Source organism: Calidris pugnax, unplaced genomic scaffold (assembly GCF_001431845.1).
Source record: "Calidris pugnax isolate Ruff unplaced genomic scaffold, ASM143184v1 scaffold388, whole genome shotgun sequence".
Taxonomy (NCBI): Eukaryota; Metazoa; Chordata; class Aves; order Charadriiformes; family Scolopacidae; genus Calidris; species Calidris pugnax.
In genome coordinates, this window is record NW_015091104.1 from 1 (window position 1) to 25832 (window position 25832).

Genomic DNA, 25832 nt, shown 5'->3' on the forward strand with positions numbered 1-25832 from the left:
GACAGACCCCATTCCCCCAACAGTTGATCGAACCCATCCCAACTATTGTCTCGGTTTAAAGACCCCGGGATCCACCCAAAGCGGCAGCCTCCTCTGCGGCTCACAGGCTTTACGGCATACTCCAGAATTTGCCCTTTTGTCTTTCTGGCATTACATTCCCCTTTGTTCCCTTAGGGTCAGTAATTTGCTTATTCACATGAATCTCTTTGAAGGGAGCAGGGGCGAGGAGAGCGGAAGACTTTGTATGGTACTAGAAGCAGAGGCAATGCTCTCTGCCTGGTCTCACTGTGCTTTAAATTCTTTCAGCGTGTCATAAAGCAAACGCCACGTCGTTAAAAGTGCTGTAGCATCTTTCGTCCCTAAGCTAGCACAATCAAACAAGTTATTGCCTATCTCCTTCCAAACAGAGACACTAAAAAAGTTAATAGCTGTTGGCTCTTATCCCCGATCCTTAATCCATAATAGCATCTTTCTTAAAGACAATTCATCCAACTTAACATCTCCTTTTTGCAAAATCATTTTCCACATAATCATAGTCTCTTCCTTACTTAAAGAAGTACCCATGTTCCCAGCAGCACACCTAATCCAGGTGTCTCTCTCACCTTATTCAGGTGGATATAACTCTCTCACCTCTGGAGCCCTCAGTATAGGAAAGACATGGACCTGATGGAGCAGGTCCAGAGGAGGGCCACGAGGATGATCAGGGGGTTGGAGCACCTCTGCTACGAGGACGGGCTGAGGGAGCTGGGGTTGTTCAGCCTGGAGAAGAGGAGGCTCCGGGGAGACCTAATAGTGGCCTTCCAGTCCCTGAAGGGGGCCTAGAGGAAGGCCGGGGAGAGCCTGTTTACAAAGGCCTGTAGTGACAGGACGAGGGGCAATGGCTTTAAGCTGGAGGGGAGCAGATTTAGATTGGAGATGAGGAGAAAGTTCTTTACTGTGAGGGTGGTGGAGCACTGGAACAGGTTGCCCAGGGAGGTGGTTGAGGCCCCATCCCTGGAGATATTCAAGGTGAGGCTCGACGAGGCCCTGGGCAACCTGGTCTAGTTGGGGGTGTCCCTGCTGACTGCGGGGAGGTCGGACTAGATGGCCTTTGGAGGTCCCTTCCGGCCTGGGCAATTCTATGATTCTATGATAATGACAGCGGGGAGAAATACAGGGGAGGGAGCAGCAGAGAGGGGTGCATGACAGAGGGTTATAAAGAAAAAAATAGCACAAAATGGGAATGAAGGAGTGAAAGAAAGCACAGTGAGCTTTAAAAAAGAAAAACCAAGAGACCAAACTAGTGATGGGAAACAGGCTAGGGATGGGGAACAGAGAGAACAAGACAGAAATAAGAAACAATAGGAACTGGGGGAAAAAAAAAATTACATTCATCCCCTCAGAATCCTGGAAAAAGAGCCTGCCCATTGCTGCCTGAAAAGGAAAGGTATAAAATGTGTGGGACTGTTGATACAAGATGATTTGCTGTTATTGCTACTTGCTTTTCCTTCTTCATGAGAAAGTGTGCAGAGATTCTTTTCTTTCAAAGGCAAAATTAACTTTTGTAAATCTCAGCTACTGAGACTTCCTAGTCAACCTTCCAAATAGAACTTTTTCCATACTAGATGGAATATCTATATAGACATTTCAGAATTATTTTTCAAGTCTGTTTGCTTTCTTCTCAGATTAAAGGTCACTGCTTCTGGCTTTCCCTTTCACCGAGTTGCTGAAGTAATTCTAGGTCTTCCTTTCCTCATTCACCCTTTCTTTCTACTCTTCACGCACCCACTTTACATCATCCTCCCTTGACAGTCTATTGAGCTAAGAAACCGTAACCCAGAAACAAAACCCCCTTTACTGAGCTGATGAATTGCAACTTGCTCAGCCCAACCAAGGTTTCTAGTATTATTGTCTGTGCAGTATCTCTTGGAAGGCTGCAGGCTGTTAGCACAGGTTACTCCAGGCTTCTCTGTAGTGAGAGAGCAATCTGTGCCACAGCACTAGTGACTAAACTAAATGAAGCCTTAGGCTACATGAATTGTACTTTAACCTTTGCTTTTATCTATGGGAACGTAACTGGGTAGATAAGAAAGTGTAAGTACCTTTAACCACAGGATATGCTGTAATAAAAGATAAGGAAACATCTCAAGACACAGACAAATAAGGTGCCTGGAGGCTGGTGGAGCAAATCAGAAGAACAGAAGATCCCAGACTCTGCGAATAGGATTGCAGGAGCTTAATGCCATCAGGAAACCAAGCAACCTACAGAGACTAAAAAATGCAGTAACAAAACAGGGATGGTCCCTCTTCAGAGGCACCCAGCTCGAGCTGTAATGACTATGGCATATATAGTAGAAAAAAAGAACTCTGATTCTTTTATTAAAGCAGAACCTATGGACGAGCCCTGTTGTGGTGGCATCTGCATAATTCCTACCATGGTCAAGATAGCGGTATAATTCCTACAACACCTCTTAGCATTCAAGCTCTAGCCCCAGCTGCAACTTTTTTGTTGACTGTAACTGATAACAGTGACAACGATAAATGTACTCCAAATGACCAAGCACCTGGACCGGAGAGGAGCCAGACCTCTCCAAAGGTAAGGATTTCTCATTTATTCAGTATGGAAATGGCTGAAGATGGAATCCAGTGAAGAAACAAATCAACATTAGAAAGATCGGAAGTTCTCACCTTTGACAGGTCCCATTAAAACTTGTACATGTCACACTCAAGTGAAGAGAAATCCAAAAACTTGAGAATGTTATCTGGAGCAGAAAGAAAACAGCTGTACCTGTCTCGTTAAGACACATAAGGTTAGTGCAAGAGATACAAAGAAACAAAGTATTTATTGTTAAAAGCTTTTCTACGCATCACTTGGCATCATACAATGAAGCTACAGAGCAGAGGGAGTCTCTCTTTTCCCCACTCCCCTTCCCTCCCCCCCCTTAATACATGTATTTGCTCACTCTCACAAGCTCCCAGTTGTATTTTTTAATGGAGTTCCTTTCTTCAATGAGATTGGAAAAGGTGTTTATCATACAGGATCTGGCAGAACAGATACATCCTATTGAACAGAGCAGTTACAGAAAGGAGACCTCTCTTCATGAAAAAAGCTTTCTTTTCCCCCATCATCTACTTGCGCTGCCATAAAAGGATTTTCAACACAAAAACAGGCCAAAAAACCTTCAATATCTGACTAGCATTTGGGCAAAATTAGGAGTCCTAGGATATGCAGCAATATTGATATATGCATTAATATTTTTACTCTGCTTCCACAGGATAAATTCTAAACAATGTGGCATAAGAAAACTGCCAGCTAAAACAGTGTTTGTGCTACAACTACCAACCCTGCTAAGCCAAACAACTGAATCCCAGTTGGTAACAGTGGAAAATGTTTTGACAATGTGTCTCAAAGTTATCTGCAGAACATTTGGTTCTGTACTGCGCGCCCTTTCCCAGGCTACACACAAGCCGAGACACTCACTCTCTCCCACATCTCTCTACATGTACGTGCACACAAAATATACTGACTCACATGGACTGTGCTATTTCCAACAGTGCTCTGCACTTCCTCCTGTGCTGTCTTACTGGCACTTCAGCAGCACTCTGCTCCACCTTTTTATTTTGCTTTCCACTGCTGTGTTCTTCTCTCTATTCCACAATCAAACATTTGTTTTCCCTTTAATTTCTAAGAAACACTTGGTCTGAAGTGCAAAGGACTAAAAAGAGTGTTTCAAAACTGTCAACACTTCAGCTCCAAGATATATTTCCCTTCTATTGGTACTCCAGAATACTGTTTTAATCCTCTCCTAGTTTAATGCTATATTTTCTAACAATCTATATTATCATCTAAACATTAACTACTTCTACGCACAGAATGTTTTTTCTGCAGTATGCACTGATTTGTATTGTACCGTGGCAGCAACTGAAGACCCCAAAACATCTTATTGTCATCTTTTATGCACACAAAAAGACAACCATCCTGAACTTAAAATGAATTTATCATTCACAATCTGCCACAATTACATGCCTGTTCAGTACCACTGCCTTTCATTTGTGTCCGCCCAAGCAGGATTTGCTCCAGTTCCCCTCAGTATTGCTCCATTCTTTTTCTTCAAATATAATTGCTCCTTTTTGCAAACACACAAGCTTCTGGCTGCACTCCTAGAACAGAGGACAAAATTTCTGTCTCTTCATTGAGGCCTGAACTGAACAAGAACATACCCACCAAAATCTCAGATTCCAGTTTAACTGAAGGAAAGACACCCGACAGCTATTCCTAAGACTCACTATCGGTGGCCATTTTTGTGTACAGTAGAGTATGGAGAGTGGGTTATAAGAATTTGGATTTTGGATTGCCATCTTCAGTGCCATTTGCAGTGTCCGACTCACGCCCACACGCTTCAGTGCAGTGTTGGTGCTTAACATGGATTCACCTTCCAGGGATAGTTGTGAGCACTGGGCAGCAACACCACATTATTTAATTAATTCTACAGAGACATTCTAAAAGCAGACTGGACTCCATTATGTTGCCAGCTGTGGCACATGCTTAAAATTTCTCTATACAAATATCTGCCTCTTCAATGGGAAAGTTCTCAAAAAAAACGAGTTCCCTGGCAGACATCCTGCAGGTATCCATCCCAATCCCATGCCCTTCTTGCATTCTTACGTTATCTTTCTCTGCATTTCTTAGTCCCAGAGACTGAAAGCATCCCCTGATTGTAGCTGCTCTGTTTACCACATACAGAAAAGAGATTTACACACTGGACAGCATGCACACAACTGACACAGCAGCATAATAAATATGGAAGCACAGTAGCAGATGTTCCCCACTGCTTTCCCTCCTAATGCTTGCTTGTAGTCCAATTAGCAAAGTCCTGAATTAAGTAAGATTTCAAGTCATTCACTGTCTGGCAGCCTCATAGCCCCTCACTATACTCAGTTTAAGACTGCAGGATTTCATGTTTTACTGGGGAAAAAAGGGTTTTAACACAAAAAAGTTCCAGATGAAGCCTTCCTGGTATAAGGTCTCAGGCAAAGAGGTACAGCTTTGATTTTTCTTAAACCAATGGTTTTGCATGACAGTACTGCCATCACAGGACTGCAATCAAATGTAACTTTTCCAAGATATCTCTGAACACAATGGACACAGTAAAAGCTATGGTAATATTAATGTGAAAGCAGAGGTATTAAATTAAGGGGTGCAAGAGAAGACTATCTCTTCTGTAACTGGACAGAAGAAACTTTTAAGTTCAACTAAGAAAGAAATTGGCAAAGACAACAGAAGAGAAAAGGATAATACCACAGCAAAAGCGTTATTCAGAAGAGCTGCTTCCCATATGTGAATTCAATTCTCTTTCCAAGGAAGTGAAAGAAAGGAGACAAAAAGGAGTAACCTAAAAGAGGATTTGGAGTACCACATCATCTGGACAAAGAGTTATGCTTTGGCGGCTGCTTTTTGGACTAGAAATCACGTTGGGCCATTAATTACAAACTAGTCTATGCACTACAAAAAATGAGGGGGGGAAGGATTGAATGAAGATGTCCCTGCTTCCAAGTAAATATGGTGTAAATTCCCATAGCCTGAATTTGTCATACATTTACAAAGAAGATGGTTTCCAAGGGATATGTTCTCTGTGCTTTTTAAGGCTGATAGTGCTTTATAATGCAACAGCATCCTATATAACTAGTACATATAATGTATGAGGGAACTCAGTAATTCAGAGCAAGATGCAGTTCACCTATGATCAAAATATGAGACCAATTGAGGGACTCAGTTAACATCTTAGGCAAAGAGAAAACTGCCACTTTATATGAAGGTGAGCCTCTTGGATTACACACCAACTTAACAATTAGAGAAGTTACTCAAGAGAAACATTTAAGAAATTTCGTATTTTACATATATGCTTATTGTTAGTATCTGCTGTTTTCAAGGCAGGTATCAGCAAAGCACCATTAAGTTATTTTAATATTCTCAGAATGCCTCATTTCTTGCTTCAACCTCGTCTTTGCTAACATCACTGATATGAAGGATGCCTAAGAAGCTCTTATCCAAGGGATATTTCCCTTCCTCTCAGTACAGCACACTGATCATACCCCTCTAGTGATACCGAATTGAGTCTACCTTTCACTGCAGGGGCAAAGAAAAAGGAAGTATTAAGAATTTGCAGAAGAGATGTCCTGACTATACTACATTCTTCCAGAGGGGCTGTTCATTCCAGGAATGAAAATTCTTCTAGTTTGTTCTTTCACACGGTGAGATGGCTTCTTGCACTGCTCCAGCTGGAATAAAATCCGTGGTCAGGAATATAAAGCATTCCACAGCTATAAAAAAAGACTATCTTGTCTAATTCCAGAGAAGCTACTATTAGAGACTATAGTTAATATAGAATGACAACTGCATTTATTTCTCTAAATCTGTAGTGTCTGTAGTGTCCTATAACACCTCATCCTATAACATCTCAACCTCTGCCTTCAATACCACCTGTGATTCTATGTGGTGTCTGAACTTTCCACTAAAATTTAATGATGCGCATTGATGAATGAACCTTTAATCTTCTTTAACAGACACTTGTACAGTGCTTTCTCTGGCCTGGAATGGTTTGAGACACCCCCCATGGGCAAGATTTTCAAGGGTCACTTTAAAGCTGGTGTTCTGACTGGTGTGTTGACGATACGATCTCATCCAGTCAGGAAGCAGGTCCATGTGTAACAGTGAGCTAAGTAACACTGAAAAGTCCACTGTTTCGGTGGTCACGATGCCAATGGGATCTTGTGAGCGGTACTTATGTGTTGCGCACTCCCAGAGACTGTTCCAGTTCCTGCCGACGCTGCTGGATCTGAAAGCAAAAGAGAAACTGTACAGTTTAGCAGATTCAATTGTTCAGTGGAAGGAAGATTCATTGATAAGCCAGCAGTGTGGATAATTTCTTCATACCTTGCAGTAGAAATATCTGCTCACAGCCTCTTGAGACCATGGCTCGTGATAAAATTCAGCTCTGCGTTCTTCCTCTGGGTTTCCAACCACATCAGTCATCACCTATGACAAAAATAAAAACATTTTTCACTGTAGCTCTTCTACCATTGAAAGGAACATTCAGATTTACCTAGAATCAAAATTAATCTACATTACTACATTAAAAATGTTCAGGACTGTTCTCTAAGCCCAAGGCAAATGGTCAATGAACGGCATGTGTGCTTACCACCACCAAAAGATGGTCGCATATGAACTATGAACTGTGACCAGCTCCTAACTTCTGCTCCTCAACTGTGCCACGGAATAATGCTGGACACCAGTAGTTGCCCAGGTTAGGTGCCACAATCTCTAACAATTGAACAGTATGGACAATTTAGTTCCAGTGCTCAGGAGAAATTCCCTGGCACTGTATATTTTATTAGTCTATGTATCCAAAGAACCTCAGTAGTTCTACATACACTCAGCAACCGCCAGGGAAGCAAGATCTGCAAAAACAGCAAGTTGTTCAAGGAATTAGTGGATTGGACCACCTAAAAAAGGAGAAAGGAGCTGAACAGAGCTGACAGCTCTTTAAGGAAGTTTTTAGAGTTAAAAAGCTTTAAATTCCCATGTGTAAGAAACTGGGCAAGGAAAGCAGGAGACCAGTATGACTCAGTAAGGACCTCCTGGTCAAACTTAAGTGTAAGAATAAAACGCACAGGAAGTGGAAGTAGGGACATGTATCGTGTGAAGAATGTAGGGGTGCTGACTGGATGTGTAGGGATGGGCTCAGGAGCGCTAAGACACAGCTGGAACTTAATTTGGCAAGGGATGCAAAGAATAATAAGGGCTTTTACAGGTGCGTTGGCCAGAAAAGGAAGATTAAAGAAAATGTACACACACACACACTCCCCTCCTTCCCTCCCTCCTGGTAAATAAGACAGGAGAATGTTGGTGTCAATCAATATGGAGAAGGCCAAGTTAATCAACACATTTTTTTTGGCCTCAGTTTTCAATCGTATTCTCTCTTTCCACATAGAATCATAGAATAGTTTGAGTTGGAAGGGACCTTTAAAGGCCATCTAGTCCACCCTCCCCTGCAATGAGAAGGGACTTCAACCAGATTAGGTTGCTCAAAGCCCCATCCAACACAACCTTGAATATTTTCAGGGATGGCGCATCTACCATCTCTCTGGGCAACCTGGGCCAGGGTTTCACCACCCCCACAGGAAAGAATTTCTTCCTGAGTTCTCATCTAACTCTTCCCTCTTTCAGTTTAAAACTGTTACCCCCTGTCCTCTCAGAACATGACCTGCTAAAAAGTCTATCCCCATCTTTCCTGTAGGCCCCCTTTAAGTACTGAAAGGCCGCAGTAACATCTTCCCTTCCCTTCTCTTCTCCAGGTTGAACCCCCTAAACTCTCTCAGCCTGTCCTCACAGCAGAGGAGCTCCAGCCCTCACAGCATCTCTGTGGCCTCCTCTGGCCCTGCTCCAACAGGTCCATGTCTCTCCTGTGCTGAGGCCCAGAGGTGGTGGCAGCACTGCAGGGGATCCCCCTAGAGCGGAGCAGAGGGGCAGAATCAGCCCCCTCACCCTGCTGCCCACACTGCTGAGGATGCAGCCCAGAATGTGGGGAATTTCTGGGCTGCCAGCACACGTTGTCAGCTCATGGCCAGCTTTCTCCAACCCCCCATCCCTGCACACTCCCAAGTCCTTCTCCTCAGGGCTGCTCTCCATCCCTGCATCCCCAGCCTGTGCTGGGACCGGGGACTGCCCTGAGCCAGGTCGGGGACCCTACACTTGGCCTTGCTGGACCTCATGAGGTTCACACAGACCCACCTCTCCAGCCTGTCCAAGTCCCTCTGGATGGCGTCCAGTCCCTCATGCGTGTCACTGCACCACTCTAACCCAAACCATTCTACTGATTCTATTAAAAAAAATAATTCTGATGACTAAGTCTCCAGCATCACAGAATCAATTGCAAATATAAATTTATTAGCACCTTTGGAGAGGATTATCATGCAATCGCAATTCTGATGCCAGCGGGGCAGAACATTATAGAAAAGGCCCATTGTTGATCAGGGGGAATGATGAACAACTGTTTTATGTATGCAGCTATAGAAGTTCCACAACACCTTAGTTTGTAAGGTCTTAAAACTAAAAGCTGCTTTATTTATTTTAAATAATCTTTCAGATACCTGTCTCCTTTTGAATACAACATAAATAATAACAACCATAATCTTAGTAGTAGATTTTTGGCAGACTACTGACTACAAACTAGACATTTATATTTGAAAGACAAAACAATTTTATTAAAATAATTTCATGGACTCGTTAGTACAACCAGTTTTGAGTTGTCTGAGTTAAAGACACAAAGTGTGAAACTTTTTGCAGAACAAATTATTCATTTTTGCCAGCAAACAACTGAACCTCTTTACATTCCAACTCTTGGGTATCTCAAAGCTAAGCTCAAAGGCAGCTGATATTTAATCTAACTATTTCTTAAATAAGATTAAATTATGAACTAACAGAACGCCCAAATGGTGTTATTATACTATAGGATGCTCTGGCTGAGTTTTATATAGCTTTAATTTTATGGAGTACACTAACACAGCCCTGGACTCTGAATTTACTGTCCGATCACAAATTCATCTAAGATCCCCATCAAGCACCACTGTTCCACTGGGAGTGGAATACAACATAAACTGCCTTTCCTGCGTACTCTCTGCTCTGGGACTGCAGTATTCAACTCATTGTCTGTCTTCCACCCATTTTCGATCCTGGATGTTTGAGCTTTACACTCTGTATGCATTCAGATAAAATTCTTACATTCTGCTTCTGCTATTCCTCTTCTTCAAACCTTAGCTCACCTTAAGATCCCTACTTTGGGACCGGAGAAGGTCTTGGATGTATCCTTTGGGATCTTTGGAGAAACTCAGCATGAAATCACGTTGTATTTTTAACTGATTTATGGATTCGATTGTCTCATGAATCTAACAGAAAAAAACAAAGCAGATGTTACTTATGTTCCTCCCATGCTCCAGTGACCCTGCCGCCAGCCCCATTAGCATCTTTGTCCTTCTTGTAATGTACAAAGGTGATAATTCTGCATCATAGACTTGTGGAGGTTCCCATAGGATTTTCCCTTCAAAGAGGGAGTTAACCACAATCCTGCAATTACATTTTGCTTTCACCTGTACTTCTCTAATACAAGTATGTACAGATTCTTCTTCACTTCCTGTACTGAACTACTGGATGGCATGGTATATACAATACTGATGAGCTAAGTCCTGTCACTGCACAACATGGTAATTTCCTGTCTATCATCAGTCTTTCTGCCAAGTCTGGGATTTTTCAGGGAAGGTGCTATATGAATGTGTCTTTAAACAGTGCCCAATGCAAGAAAGCAATTATTCCCCTGATTAATCATCATCATGTCTTCAATACCCTCCTGTGATTCTTAAAATTTCCAGTGACTGCCTGATCAAGTCCACGTTAAACAAACTCACGTAACAGCCACCTTTAGACTTTTCCTTACGAGAAAGCCTATTAAAGGCACAATGGCTGCAAAAAGGAGTACGAACAATGAGAAATCAAGAGTATGGAAGGTTTACAGAAAATTAGTCAGATCTTTAGAAGTATTATGAAAGAAATAAGCATTAACCAGCAGGGAAGAATGAAGACTCCAAAGAGAAGTCAAGGTCCTGTTATCATTCTGGATAACAAAATCAAGTATGATCACCAGGAGGACAGTTGATGAATCATTTGCACATACACACACACAGAAAAGAAAACTTCTGCTACCCTGTTCCTCTAAAATTCCAGTTTGAGATTGCAAACTTGTCTTGTTTAATTTCACTATTGCGTCAAAAAAGCTAATGTGGCCAGGCACGTGGGAGAAAATAATCCTGCCCTGATCGGGCTACGTCATCAAGGCCACCAGTGTAGGCACAGCTATATGGTACGTTAACAGAAGAGAGCTGCTGTTAACTTAAAATCATTCCTTATTTGGAAAAATGATGTAGGAGATAAATCTGTTGGCATGCATCGAGTTTCCACTAGAGGACTCTGTGGCAGCACAGCAGTAAATGGTACAGACGGTAACAATGCCGCAGTCAATGCCTCTCTACCCAGAAGTGACTTCAGTAACTTCATTAACCACAGCTTGCCCTCTGCTGTAGCAAACGCTCAGAAAAGAGGCGATACAGCCATGGGAAAATGTGAGCTGGACTGGAAACTGAATAATCCTGTGGATGCTGCATGCAAGCTTCTGTAGGCTGGGAACCAACTGGCTGAGCAGCTGCCCTGCTTAAAAGGACGCTTCTCAAGAGCCATAAAATAAAAGATGCTGGAACAGTTACTAGAATCCGTAGGATTTCTAGTGTCCAGACCCCCTTGAAAATTGCATGAAGACCAGAGTTTAATGTATTTGTTTGTAACAGAGGTAAACAAACAGAAACTGGGCCTAACTGTATGTTACAAAAAGCATCTCTGGTCAACCATGTCACACCTCTTCTTCTTCCCTTGCTCTGAGAAGCCATTTTTGTTTATCCCTTACCAAGTCAAACCAGCCATTTACACATGTGCCAAAAGCTGGTAACAGTCCCGGTGTCAAGAACCCCTAATACAGCCCTGCAGAGTTCACCACTGCTGTAAGACAGAAACTGTTATCTGAAGTGTACATGATCCTCTTTCAGTAAGACCGGAAACACGCCTGCCAAACTGCTCCAAGTGATTCTTCTGCCATGCATTTACCATATTTGCACCTACTGCCTGCAACCATGGATGCACAAAACACATCTGGAGTTATGAGATTCTCTTAGCTTAGCCTTATAGCAATTTAGCATGATACCATGACCTCCCAATAAAATGTTATAATCAAACAGTTCAGATGATTATTGAATGCCAGGAGACTTATTATACTGCCTGTGAAACTCTGCTTCTATCACCTTGGCAACTGTGTCAGGCACTGGATCACATCCTGAGCGGGAACACCACTCACCCCTCTGTATTCCTACTGCATGTGGCTGATCCATCCCTTGAAAGCACATCCAACTGAGAAATCCTTGTCTCACAACATTACTGTCTTTGAGGTGTCCCACCAAACCCACATGAAGGAATATAATGAGTATATATGCCAAGTGATGCTTTACCTTGTTGTCCAATGCTGTAATCTCCTGCTGGTTAGCTGTTGAGAGAAGAAAACTACTCATCTGGCCCTTTAACGGGTCTTCAACTTCTACATCTATGTCATAACAAGCCGTCTTCTTCTGATCATTTGGGTCAACGCTATGGGGAATGTAACAGAAGATAATGAGAACTGATCCTGAATCAGAGTAAATATCCAGCCCAGAATATGCTCTTTGATAAAGCCTGTTGCAGATGCCCTGAGAAGAGGTTAAGAACAGAGTATCTGTGTATATTTGTATATCCTAGTATATCCTCTAATCTTTCATCAGCCAAAATTCAGAGACTTTTAAGCTGTTTTGTCTAGACTTTATTAGCTACTAACGGACCTAGTCTTCATGACATTGTCTAAGGAAGAGACCTATTGTTAATTCTGGTCTACAAACTACCACTTGCGGCCCGTGTCCTGCTTCGGGGTGGATCGGAGACAAGGTTCTGTTCAGAGAGAGGCTCCTGCTTTTCCTTGTTACCGTGGCAACCAGGGTGAGCTGCCCGGGGTGTTTACCCCACAGCGGGGTTGCACCTGTGGGGAGGAGCGGGCAGGTCAGGTGACCCAAACTGACCAATAGGGTGCTCCCTCCCTTCTGCCTCGCTCAGTGCAAAAGCTGAGGGGTTAGAGGGGCTCTGTTGGCTGGTTTTCTTCTTTAGCTCTTCTTCAATGTCTTGCTTTCTTCAATGTCTGATGACTGAGGAGGACCCTGTCAGTTTGTCTACCTTTGATCCCCATCAGCATGCTCCAGAATCCAGTTCCCATTGTCACTGAGTCCAGTCTGGAAGTTTCTCAGCGCCTGCTGGTGACACCTCCATGGGAGCTTGATACAGTTTTGTATATATTTATATATATTGTATCTATTTCATTATTTTCCTTTTTATTTTATTAATAATATTTCATTAAAGTTCAGGTGTTTCCTAAACTGTCATTATCTCTCTTCTTCTCTTGTCATTGGCCAACCCAGCCCAAACCGACAGCCCTCACAAGCGGTGCTCCCCAGGGCTAGTATTGGGGCAATCCCTTCTACTGCTGTACACTATTCTGTGATTTTATGAGCCTAAAAGTAACTTCCTTTAAATTTAGTGTCAGACTTCCAGATTTATTTTAGCTTAGCTGGAGACTGTAAAGATTCTATTGCAAAAAGTATTCCCTATTCTCAGGAAATTAATAGTTCCCCTTTCCACAGCCATTATGTCGTGCAGTGTAATGCTGCCAGGTGCTGTGTGGCACAGAGTGTATCAGAGAACGCTACTGGAGACAAGGTCCTGCTCTTTCGCTTGTGTCTAACAGAAAACACACTGCCTCAAGAACCTCTTTGCCATCTCTCTGCCCCTGGAAACACAACCATCAGCTCCTTGTCATTTTTCTCGAAGGTAACGACTATGTATCTCTGAGGACCTCAGCTTTTTTGGTCGATCAAACAGATCACTGAGTTGTCTTCAATGACAGTATATACACAGCTATCAATCTGCATGGCAGTCAACCTGCTTTTTGATGACTCTGTTTTAGATATTCAAATGAACCAAAAAGCACATTTTATTTTGATAGCCTATGTAATATTTAAACTTCTTATTACATGTATTACAAAATTAAAATAACCCAATTTTAAGCATATTCAGAAACATTTGTTGTCAATATTCTGTAGGAAATCAAATCACTACTCTCAATTACCAATAATGTTTAAACACTCTAATCAGTTTTGATCGAGACCACAAAGGAACTTGGGAAAGACTGAAATATCTGAACAGCGAGGCTGCAATGCCCAAAGTCTCTTTATCCCCCCTTCCCCACACACAGTTGTCACTTAAATACAGAATGTACTCGAAGTGCCCTAGATAGCTGAGAGTCGTATTTCATCTACTATGCCCGAAATACATCTATATTGAGAGGGATGCCAGAAACTCAGTATCTCGGTCACAATGGCCTTCTCTGAATTGAAGCATTCTCTATTGTCAGTTTCTTGAGATCTCTGACCAGTTAGCATTCTCAGAATAAAGCTGACACCCAAACAGCTGATCCAGCCCCAACAAAGCACACGTGGATTGGCCACTGTATTGGAAACTAATACTGGTGTACATTTTACATAATAACTCAGCAATTACAATGATTGCCCATGATGTACAGTATCTTACTTCAATTTCCTTCAATTCAGGAAAGAAACCCGACCACATCTTTCAGTAGTATTCTAGTAGGGATAAAAACAGAAGAAATTCTGCATACTCCTAGAGAATCGGTGCCAATCTACTGAAAACAATTCAGAATTATATAGACAAGAATGACACAAAGAACGAAGACAACACAAAGTCCAAGGTACTCACTCACATGAGTGACTGGATTCTGGTCCCTGCTACTGTAGCTGTTTCTGTATTTTATTTAGTGAGAGTTTTGCCCACAACAGTGCTGAGCTGACTGACCAGCTTACCTGATGATATGGTTTATCACTATAGGGTCTGGTGGCAGCAGCAGGTTAGTAAGCCTCTGAGGAATTTCAGAAAACTTTAGCCGGGGACAATCAAAGATCTGGAATACAATAAAACATGTTATTCTTGTCCAAAACCTAACTTGCAATCAAATGAGAAAGTAAGAAATCAACAGTTCAAAAGTAAGGTGATTTTGAAAGCTATAAATCTGGCTTCCTGCACGGAACAAATTTTTGGTCACTTCTGTCCCTGCAAATTGCTGCTGTATTTAAAATCTGAGTTAGCTGATAGAGGCATCAGATGACAACAATTCCAGGTACCCCACTTTTGGTTTAGTTCCTGCAGACACAGGCCACTTTAATGTGACATGAGGATCAACTGTATCAATGACCGGAGAGAAGTGAACATTTCCTCTCTCACAAAGTGTTTGCAGCAGCATATTGTAAAAAAAGCATTATTTTTATTTTTTTTTTTTCCAGAGGAAATATAAATACAGCTTGCTTTTTTTCCCCATGGCATGTTTCCTGCAATATTTTGTGCTAAAGAAATACACAAGAACACATTTTTGCATTTTAAAACCATTTGCAATTTTTTTTTTTTTTTAAGTGGGGGGGAAGTCAATGTGGTTTTATTTAGTTTTAACCAAAACCTAAACAGCCTGTTGGTTTTCCATGGTTACCTTTTCTTTACTATGGTCCAGGAGCTAAATATGTATTGAATTCAGAAAAAAAAAAAAAAAATTGAAAAAAATCAAAATCTCTAGTTTTGGGAAATTTTCTGTGAGTAATTGCAATGTGTTGCCATGAATCTAGAACCACTCTTTACACCCGGAGTTTTCAGAAATACAATTATTACAGCCTTTTTTTTTTTCCTACTGGGACTTTTAATGCTCTGAACAGGCGAATAGCCTTTTCTCTAAAGATATTCCATTTAAACTGATACAGTACCTTCTGAATTTTCTGGAGTGAGGGAATTTTCAAGAAGAAATACCTTGAAGCCATCTCTGGCTTTTAAAATACCTTTGGACATTTTTTCTTGCTTTTGCTTGTAACACAGTGGATTTCAAATCTCCCAGTTTACATAAATAGTGTTTCAAATCGGAAATGGATCCTTCTTCTTCAACTCTAAAATCTGTCTAATTTGCTGGACTTACCCGCACCCAGGAATTCAGCCAGCTAGTTTCTAAAGACCAAGGAAGTAACCAAATCTATGACTCTGCAACTCGCTCTTTATTCTGACACTTGATAGAGATGACTCTGGAATTCCTACTCAAAATCTTTGCACACCAAGCTCCATCCAACCTACTGTCACCACTGGCTCAGCACTCATTTCAAACTGCTCAATCCATTCTCCACCCAGCCTGTACTTGTGCCTGGGATTACCCCGATGCACGTGCAGGACCTCGCACTTGGCCTTGTTGAACTTCATGAGGTTTGCATGAGCCCACCACCTCTCAAGCCTGTCCAGCTCCCTCTGGATGGCATCCTTTCCCCTCCAGCATGTTGACCACTCCACACAGCTTGGTGTCGTCGGCAAACTTGCTGAGGATGCACTGAAACCAGCTGTCCATGTTGCCAACAAAGCTGTTGAACAGCACCGGTCCCAGTGCTGACCCCTGAGGAACACCACTCGTCACTGGTCGCCATCTGGACATCAAGCTGCTGACCACCATCCAGAGAATTCCCTATCCATCAAATCCATGTCTCTCCAGTTTAGAGCCAAGGACGTTGTGCGGGACAGTGTCAAATGCCTTGCACAAGTCCAGGTAGATGACGTCAGTTGCTCTCCACTTATCCAACAGTGCTGTAATGCCATTGTAGGTCACCAAATTTGTGATGCAAAATTTGCCTTTAGTGAAGCCATGTTGGCTGTCAATCATCACCTCCTCATTTTCCATGTGCCTTAGCAGAGATTCCAGGAGAATCTGCTCCATGGTACTGCTGAGCACAGCGGTGAGACTGACCAGCCTGTAGTTCCCCTGGTCTTCCTTTTTTCCCATTTTAAAAATGGGGATTTTCTTTCCCTTTTTGCAGTCAGCGTGAACTTCACCGGACTGCCATGACTTCTCAAATATATGGGATAGTGGCTTAGCAACTTCATCCACCAGCTCCCTTAGGACCCGCAGATGAATCTCATCCGGTCCCATGTGCACCATCAGGTTCCTCAGATGGTCTCAAACCTGATCTCCACCAACAGTGGACAGTTCATTCTCCCAGTCCCTGCCTTTGCCTTCTGCGACTTGGGCTGTGTGGCTAGACCACTTACTGGTGAAAGGCAAAAAAGTAGTTGAGTACCTCAGTCTTGTCGGTACCTAGGTGACCAGGTCTCCTGCTTCCTTCCAGCGAGGGCCCACATTTTCCCTAGTTTTCCTTTTGTCACCAACATACCTATAGAAGCTTTTCTTGTTGCCCCTGATGTCCCTGGCCAGATTTAATTCTACCTGGGCTTTAGCTTTCCTAAACTGCTGCTCCAACAATTTCTCTGTATTCTTCCCAGGCTACCTGTCCTTGTTTCCACCCTCTGTAGGCTTTCTTCTTCTGTTTGAGTTTGTCCAGGATCTCTTGTGCATCCATGCAGACCGCCTGGCATTTTTTCTTGACTTCCTCTTAGTTGAGATGCATTGCTCCAGAGCTTGAAGGAAGTGATCCTTGAGTATTAGCCCGCTTTCTTGGCCCCCTCTTCCCTCCAGGACTTTATCCCAGGGTACTGTACCAAGCAGATGTATGAAGAGGCCACAGTCTGCTCTCCTAAAGCCCAGGGTAACGAGCTTACTGTGCGCCCTCCTTGCTGTCCCATGGATTTTGAACTCCACCATCTCATAGCCACTGCAGCCAAGGATGCCCTTGAGCTTGACACTCCCCGCCAGCCCTTTCTTCTTGGTGGGAACAAGGTCCAGCATGGCACCTCTCTTCATTGGCTCCTCTGTCACTTGGAGAAGCAAGTTATCATTGACACATTCCAGGAATGTCCTGGATTGCTTATGCCCAGCTGTGTTGTCCCTCCAACAGATATTGGGGTGGTTGAAGGCCCCCATGAAGACCAGGGCCTGTGAACATGAGGCCACTCCTATCTGTGGGCCTCATCTGCTCAGTCTTCCTGTTCAGGTGGCCTGTAGCAGACCCTCACTTTAACGTCACCTGTCCCTGCCCTCCCTTTAATCCTGACCCATAAGCTCTCGGTTGGCTCCTCACCCATCTCCAGGTGGAGCTCCACATGCTCTAGCTGGTCATTGACATCGAGGGGGACATCCCCTCCTCATCTCCCTGCTTGTCCTTCCTGAAGAGCCTGCAACCCTCCATTCCAGTGCTCCACTCATAGCAGCCATCCCACTTATATACACTTTTAGCATTTGTAACGTCTTATTGCAAGGAGTTCCAAAGTTTATCTATGCTTGATTCTTTTTGTTTGTTTTTAATTTGGTACCTGCCAGTTTCAGTTGATGGCCTCTAATTATTTAACAAAATAAACAATAATTACTCCTTGTTCACCTTTTCCATTCTGCTCATGGAGTTTCAAATTTTTTTTTTACCTCACCTCTTCCATTTCCTCTTCAGGCTGACACAAACAAAACTGAGTCTAAATTGGCTGTAGATAAATAGAGAAATCAAATCATCTAAGCAACAGAGCGAACAGCTTTGTAATTTTGGCAAACATTCTTATATGGTTTTAAGATGGAATTTTCACTATATATCAAAAAGGCTTCATGCTGAAATTCTCAAAAAAACCCTCAAACATGAGTGATTATATAGTCCAGATCACTTTGGTTCTGTATTCCTAAAAATACCCATGAATCTCACAATTATTTTATTGCATTTTATTTTATCAAATGTGGAAAAACCCAATGCTGCTTTTAAGATGATTTCTAGCACTGGTCACTTTAAACCATTATAGGGCAAATTAATAAGAGAAAATAAACGCTTAAAAAGAAAACTAGGACACAACTTTAATTGCAGTGTTTACATTCAATGCTCACTAAAACATTATTCATTTATTATAACTGCCAGTACTTCATTAAACAGGAGTATGTCACAAACCTTACCCTCAGGTACTTTCAAAATAAATTAGGTAATCCTGAAGTTATAGACAAACAAATCCAATTCAGATAGTGATGGCTCAGATAACATTACCTTTACAAAATAAATACAATCTTATTTACAGAAAAGGCAGAGATGCATTTAAGTGTCCCTCTTGGTTAATTCTAGAGGTCTCTCTGAAAGACAAAAAGTCTTAATGTGCTACTTTCAAAACATCATGCAAATCACTAAGGGTATTTTATAATCTGAAGCAGATTTAGGACAAAATAACTTTTCTAATTACATCTTCTGCCCTCCATAAGCAGGGAAAGAGAAAGGAAGAAAACAGGTCTACATATGAATTGGCAATCAGCAGATTGTTTCAGTTTCTTAGTACAAAATGATATCTCAGGGGGAAAAAACAGTAAGTCAATACAGTGAAATAATTAGAGAAAGTCCTCCTGGAAACAACTCATGTGGGAGCGCTGAATGTGTCAAACAGCATATGTGGCTTTTTGACAACACTAGCACATGGGGAGGGTGCTTATTATATTAGTTGTAGTGACTGTTGAAAGCCATTCAGTACTGAAGATACTGCAAATCATTAAGGGATGATGAAAATCAGTAACTTTAACCCATCCAAAATTTGCAGATGGGTATTACAGTATGCCTCTAAAGAGCTACTGTGTCCAAAAGGGAGTTACCTGCTGGAAGTACTTGTCGCAGTTAATGTATTCCTTATCATGGGAGTCTTGCAGCTTGTTTGTTTTGATGTACTGCCAGAGCGCCTGGATGATGGCCGAGCGGGTCTGCGTGTGTATCCCCAGCAAACGGGCCAGCCGCGGGTCCAGTTTAAACTGCGGGGGCTGTAGCAGACAGAGAAGGAGATGGGGATGACAACAGAAAGAAATGCAGACAGACACAGGCATAAAGTTTCAGCTTTAATTCTCAGGGGACTCTGTTCCTCAGAAGCAGCACCCTGTTCAAAAACAGAAACTGCAAAAACAGAAGTCGCTTGGATGTGTACCGCTGTTCATGCTCTGCAAGAACTATGTCTAGGGTTTGAAAAGAAAGAGGGACACTATATGTACTATGCAGAGTATCTGTATCACACGCTTTAGATAATAACTCACATGCAGACTTGGGAAAGAATCTTCCTTTTCAACACTGATGCATAATTAGACTTTGGGGAGTGGGAGAAGAAAAAAAATGGCCCTTCCTCTGAAAAACTGGAAGTTTACCACAGATAGAGAGAATGATGTCAGGATGACGCTTCTACTGTTGCTAATAACTGCTCAGCTGCCTCACATTGACAAAGTACATTGGAACTCCTGTTTTTCAGGCACGTTCCCACCATTCTGCTGCATACCAGAAAATTTAGCCAACTAGTCAATGGAATGTATTTTTTCTCCTGGCCTCTGTGATACAACTCTTCAACTACCCTGTTCTGCATCTCTAGCATAATGTATTCCTTGGATACCCTGGAATGTGGTGCATCATCGTTTACCCATACTCAAGTTTAGTATTTTCCACCTTATTAGGCAAGGATTACTCTGTCGAGTGCTAGGTGACCCAAAGCTATCTTTATAATAAATTGAGACATAAAGATAAGAGAGCATCTATTTTGAAGCATAAATTTATAACAATGGTGAGCCTAACAAACATCATTATATTGCCTTAACAATAAAGATTCTCACTGGCTGTATCAGCAATTCAGTTAGCTCATATGCTCCCTGAAATGAATAAAATTTTCTCTCTGCTAACATTAATGGAGTGTCTTTATCATGGATAGATGCTATTTGCATGTAGGGGAAAAAGCACGTAATGAGTTCCTAAAGTTATACAACCAAAATATAACTGAGATTGAACTGCCATTGAAAAGGGAGATCCCATCTTCTCTCAGCAGCACATTTCTATCCATTTCTTTTAGAGAGCACCATTTCTTTCAGGGATGGTTACAGTCAGATTAGTGAGCTCCACAACTGCAAATCTCCATCATTTGTGCCAAGAGAATGGAGACTGTGGCAGTGCACATTCACAACTGACATGAAAGTGTTTTCTTGGAGCAGCTCAGCTTTACAACAGCTTAAAACAGTTTGAAACTGTGCCCAGGAACCTTGTTTATATTCTGTCCCAAAGCACAATAACCTAATTTTGCCTTTTTTTGTTTGTTTCATATGACAGGGATCAGGGAACTGATTTGGAAGTAAGTTTTGCTAGCTTTCAAATGATCAGTTCCCTGACTTGTTTGTGTTCAGCCCACAACTACTACTAGTACAACAGAACTAATACTGACAAAAGAGACAAAGCAGGAATGCCTAAAGAGGTGTACCTAAGAGCCATGGCAAGTCTAACCCTTGTGGGGCAACGTTGTCTTGTGCCAGATAGGGTGAGAATGTAACCGAAACTTAAACCAGGAAAGCTGTGGTCTGCCCTCAAAAAAAAGGCTGCCACAGCTACACAGCTATTCAGGAACCACTAGCAAAAGCCACTTCTTTGAATTTCTGTACAGGACCACACACATAGCTCGTGCTACTTATCTGACTAGTCTCGAAGAATCCTGGGGTGGAAATGCACATTCTTTCTGCAGGTGGGCTATAAAAATACTAATTTTCATAGTGCCAAGAAAAATCTTTTGCTAGATTATAACAGAAACTTACTTGATGTGTCCCCTTTACATTTTAAATAATCTGTCAGTTTGCTCAGTTCTGCGTCCAAGTATATTGTTTTTTGATATATGTGACAGGACAAATTTGCTCAGTTGCACGACGTCCCAATGGCTGTATTTTCCAAGCCAAAAGCAGTGCACTGACCTGGTAGTCCAGCATAAGGAGCAACGTGCACCGCACACTGACATCGCCTGGTCTTTTCACCTGGAAGCCATCTGTTTCCTGGGTTGTGGGAGTTCTGTGCCACTGCCAAAGGGAAAAACAAGTATGATGGTCAGTCATTTTTTCACTAATGTTCATTGCAGTGCATCTTGCACAGTACACCATGCAAGAATAAGACAAGTACAAAAGCCAACCACAACACAAAACTCCCCAAATAATTTCTTGCTCTACTCTTAGAATTCAGCTTTGGTGCACGTCTGTTCTGCTGTTGGCATGTTTTACTTAAAATGCACACAAATTTTTCATCATTTGATACATTCTGTTCCAAGATGTGCACTACATCACTACTATGTCTAAGTTTTTAGACTATGAAGAACCTGTTACTAAACATTCTTAAAAACACTGAAATTTTGAAAACTTTGAAAATACATTAAATGAGAAAATGAAGGCAAGGTCACTCAGAAAAGGGAGGCAATGGGCACATCACTGTTTATCTGTGCTGGTATCAGGTTTGTATGCAAAGGGTGCACAACCCTCTTACCTCCACAAGATGGTTGTCAGGTCCATAAAGATCTTTGTCCAGTTCAATAACCAAACTCTTAAAAAAAGATGAAAACTTCCGTTTCTGTTTGCTGAGCTGTACAATCAGAAGAAACAGAAATGTTTAAGGCTGTGTACGTTAGCTTGTGTTCTATGCTTCCTTCTCAGGCTTTCTCTTTATTTTAAACACTAATTTCCACATAGACTACAAGTGTGATCAATCTAATTGAGTTTTTCCTCTGACAAATGCAAGGTAAAATGCAAAAATCTCAACAGTAGTGGAACAGTGCACACTTAAAGGAAGATTTCCCTGACTCACTGACACACAAACACCTGTGAGAGTGAGACACAGAGATGCTCTGAGGGCAGGAGCCCCTCTGCTGTGAGGACAGGCTGGGAGAGTTTGGGGGGGTTCAGCCTGGAGAAGATCAGGCTCTGCGGAGACTTTAGAGCCCCTTCTAGTCCCTAAAGGGGACTTATAAGAAAGACAGCAATGGGCTTCTTACCAAGGCCTGAAGTGACAGGTAAAGGGGGAATGGTTTGACACTGAAAGAGGGGAGATTGCAATGAGATCTCAGGAAGAACTTCTTTGCTGTGAGGGTGGTGAGAGCCTGGCCCGGGTTGCCCAGAGAAGCTGTGGCTGCCCAATCCCTGGAGGGGTTCAAAGCCAGGTTGGAGGGGGCTTGGAGCAACCTCGACTGGTGGGAGGTGTCCCTGCCCGTGGTGGTTTTGGGGTCGATTAGATGATCTTTAAAGGTCCCTTCCAACCTAAACCATTCTGTGAATCTAAGGCCACCGTATACTTTTTATTTTAACACCTTGGGGTTTTTTGATGAATGCTAATTTCTTGGTCTGATTTATCAGGTGACAGTAAATTTTACAGATTAATCATACACTAAGTACAATTATTTCCTTTTACATTTTGCCTTTCCATTTGATTATCAGTATTTGCTGTTTATTACACAGCATATACTGTCTAAATTAAAAACTGGGAGGTCCATAATCACATAATCTGACCTTCCACAGAACACAGTTCACAGGATTTCCATTAATTTCTTCTTATTTAATGCAGAAAATCTTTTAGAAATACATCCTCCCTCAATTTAAAATTTCCCAGTAATTGAGAAGCTATTTTGTTCCAGTAAAGAATCTCTTTGTTAAAATACATGCTCTAATTTCTAAACTGAATTTATCTAACTTCCAGATGTTGCACTTTGTCACCCCTTCATCCTCCAGCAAGGTTATAATTCTGATTCACGTACTGTTAACTCCAGTCAGACTGACGTGCCTTGAAAGCCTTGCCCTCTCCATACATGCATGTTCTCCATCCGTTCATCCTACCAAATATTTAGCTTGTGAAGTCTATTCAAATAGGTCACACCTTTATTAGGGAAGTCCAGCCTTTCTCAAGGAAAGCTAAAATCCATCACTGAGGTTTCTGAGGATTTCAGACTGATAAAACTTTTCTTCCACCCTTGCTCAGACCATTAATACATCCTCTTGCCCTCCCTTGGAATATGAACTACTTGTTTTTCCTTGTTGTTCTACTCTTCAGAAGATGCAATGCCTGCTGTGGGCCTGACATCACACCTCTCGTCACCTGAACCCTGCTGTATCTGATAAGGGAATCATCTCAGCCCTGTCCTCTCCACCTCCTTCTTCCTGTCCTGTCCTTGAGTCTGCTCCATTTCCCACTGCCCTCCCTGTCTCTACCCAACATCCCCATCGTGGCCTTATCCCTCACTCTGGCCAGACACGGTGCCTTCCCAGCAACAATAAGCAAGCGCTGCAATTCAGAGATGTCTTGTCCGAGCTGATGTCCCCATTAAAGTCCACCACCCCACAGGACACTCTCTGGACCCTCGCCAGCCCCAGTGAAGTGCAGGGAAGTCATACGTCATCCAGGAGCTTCCCTTCCACTCGCAACTCCCAGGAAGCAATGCTGCCATCAGAGTCATCAGCATCGGATTTTGCAGGATTAAATGTGTTGGAGATGTAAAGTCTCAGTTTCCGCTTTTGCTGTTATAGAAATAGAGAAAAGAGAAGTACATATCCAGTTTAAGTCCAAGACCTGAGGAAGCCACAGATGATAGTTACACGTTTAGTAGAGAACTGCGTGTTTAATATAGTTGCACCAGGTTATACCAGAATTTAAGATTAGGTTATGTATACGAAAATATACTGAAGATCTGAACCTGGGACTTCCTTTCAAAAACTATTGGCTAAATAAACATGCTGAGATCCACTCTATGTGAATAAAGACAGGAGGTTGCAGGACCAAGCCCTTGAGGCTACACATCCTGTAGTTATGGGACAGATCATTGTAAGAAAAGCACGATATGGTGCCCTTCCTGTCTAGATACTAGCTAGATTACTAAGGCTCAGCTAGAAACCTCTTGCCACATTAATATCTTCCATAGTTGCACCAGTTCAGATTTGTAAATGGCAGTCACAAATACAGCTAATGCTGCAAATTACATACCAGGCATATCTCCACCCATCTTCATTCTACCATCATGTGGAGCCTGGTAACAGTCTTCCTACAGACACTCACCCAAACACACACACCTCCCCAACCCTGTTGCTTAACCTTCCTCTTTAATAGCCTTTCACCCTAATCAATCATGTTGCAGCTCCAGCTTGCTGTGAGACCAGAGCGGTGGAAGGTGCTGTACTTCATCCCTAACCTGGTGCTGAGGTCTGTGAGATACAACCATCCCTACCTGTTAGCATTCTCGCAGGCTATCTAAGGCTTCCTCATCGCTGTGCTGGCTTATGGCTACATTATTTCTCAGTGCCTTTCCCTCCCACAAACCATGTGAAAAACTTGGTCATTAACTTTGATGCATGGATTTTAGAAAAGAAATTGCCAAAAATTTCTTTGGGACTCTAATCTCAAATATCTGTTAATATAATGACAAAAAGGCTACAGTTGTCAAGTTAATGCAGTCCAAACAACCTTCACACAACATAAGAAAGGAGCAGCCTTGTAAGGCCCTTGTACTCACACACACACACATATACAGGAAAGAATTTACACACATCAGGTCAGGAAACTAAAAATCTAATACAGCATAGAGGAATGTGGGAGGTGGAGAGGTATGGCTGAAGAGGAACAAAAAAATGACTACATTTTGCCAAATCTAGGGAAGACAGTGACAGAAAGGTTTGATGGAAAGGGAGCGTCAATGGTATGCACTGAGGGAAAAGGATTTTCCACAGTGCCAGGAGTCCAGAAAATGACAGATTGACACAGATAGAACATGGATCTCCAGGAAATTTTTTTCTACCTATCTGCCTGTTTCTCTCTCCATCCTTTCCAACAGGATTTCTGTTGCTTAAGTGCTCTTTCATTTTACAAAATGTTATTTTTTTAATGCCCCAGAATTTCTATTTAGTATGGAGGACCTATGAAGGACTTCACATTTCTAAATTCACAAGTCTTCAAATTAACCTGCACATTTTATGCACTGTTCCTAAATTTTATCCCCACCTGGATTATTTGAAAAACTGTATCTATATACATGAGCAGCTTTTTTCTTAACAGTTCTTGGATACTGTACTGAGATTTCACAGTTATATCACTGATCCATTTCCTCTTCTTTTTACTTCCAAATACATTATCTCTGTTCTGCCCTTTACCCTGGCAACTCCTTCCCTCCTCATATCTCCCCATATCCAGATAGGAACTGCATCTTTGTACTTCGATGTCTGACATTTCATCATTAAGATTATCCTCTGCAATAACATAGCTATTCAAATCTGAATATTTTGGATGTCTTCCTTTCTCCTAGCTTCCAGGCTCTGGCTTCCTTCTATATTCCATCTAAAATGAAGTTAGTAACAAGGTCTACCTCCCCTGTGAAATACAAAATACCTATCCTTGACAATTCCCACTGTTCCCCTTTGCTAACCCCT

General features: G+C 42.1%; 1 protein-coding gene across 4 annotated transcripts in view; it reads right to left on the reverse strand.

Annotated features, from left to right (window-relative positions):
- Positions 1-2576: 2576 nt before the first annotated feature.
- SMARCD3 (SWI/SNF related, matrix associated, actin dependent regulator of chromatin, subfamily d, member 3) overlaps positions 2577-25832 on the reverse strand; it is an 84620-nt gene continuing 61364 nt past the window's right edge. For 3 of the 4 annotated variants that reach the window (XM_014957997.1, XM_014957996.1, XM_014957995.1), the window contains 9 exons: positions 23811-23933; positions 21916-22011; positions 21357-21458; positions 19248-19409; positions 14533-14630; positions 12085-12220; positions 9802-9924; positions 6914-7015; positions 2577-6815 (listed from right to left, as the gene is read on the reverse strand). In XM_014957997.1, the coding sequence (XP_014813483.1) occupies positions 6762-6815; positions 6914-7015; positions 9802-9924; positions 12085-12220; positions 14533-14630; positions 19248-19409; positions 21357-21458; positions 21916-22011; positions 23811-23933 (996 nt within the window). In that variant the 3' untranslated portion in view covers positions 2577-6761. The remainder of the gene's footprint in view (positions 6816-6913; positions 7016-9801; positions 9925-12084; positions 12221-14532; positions 14631-19247; positions 19410-21356; positions 21459-21915; positions 22012-23810; positions 23934-25832) is intronic. The other variant, XM_014957998.1, reaches the window with a different exon arrangement.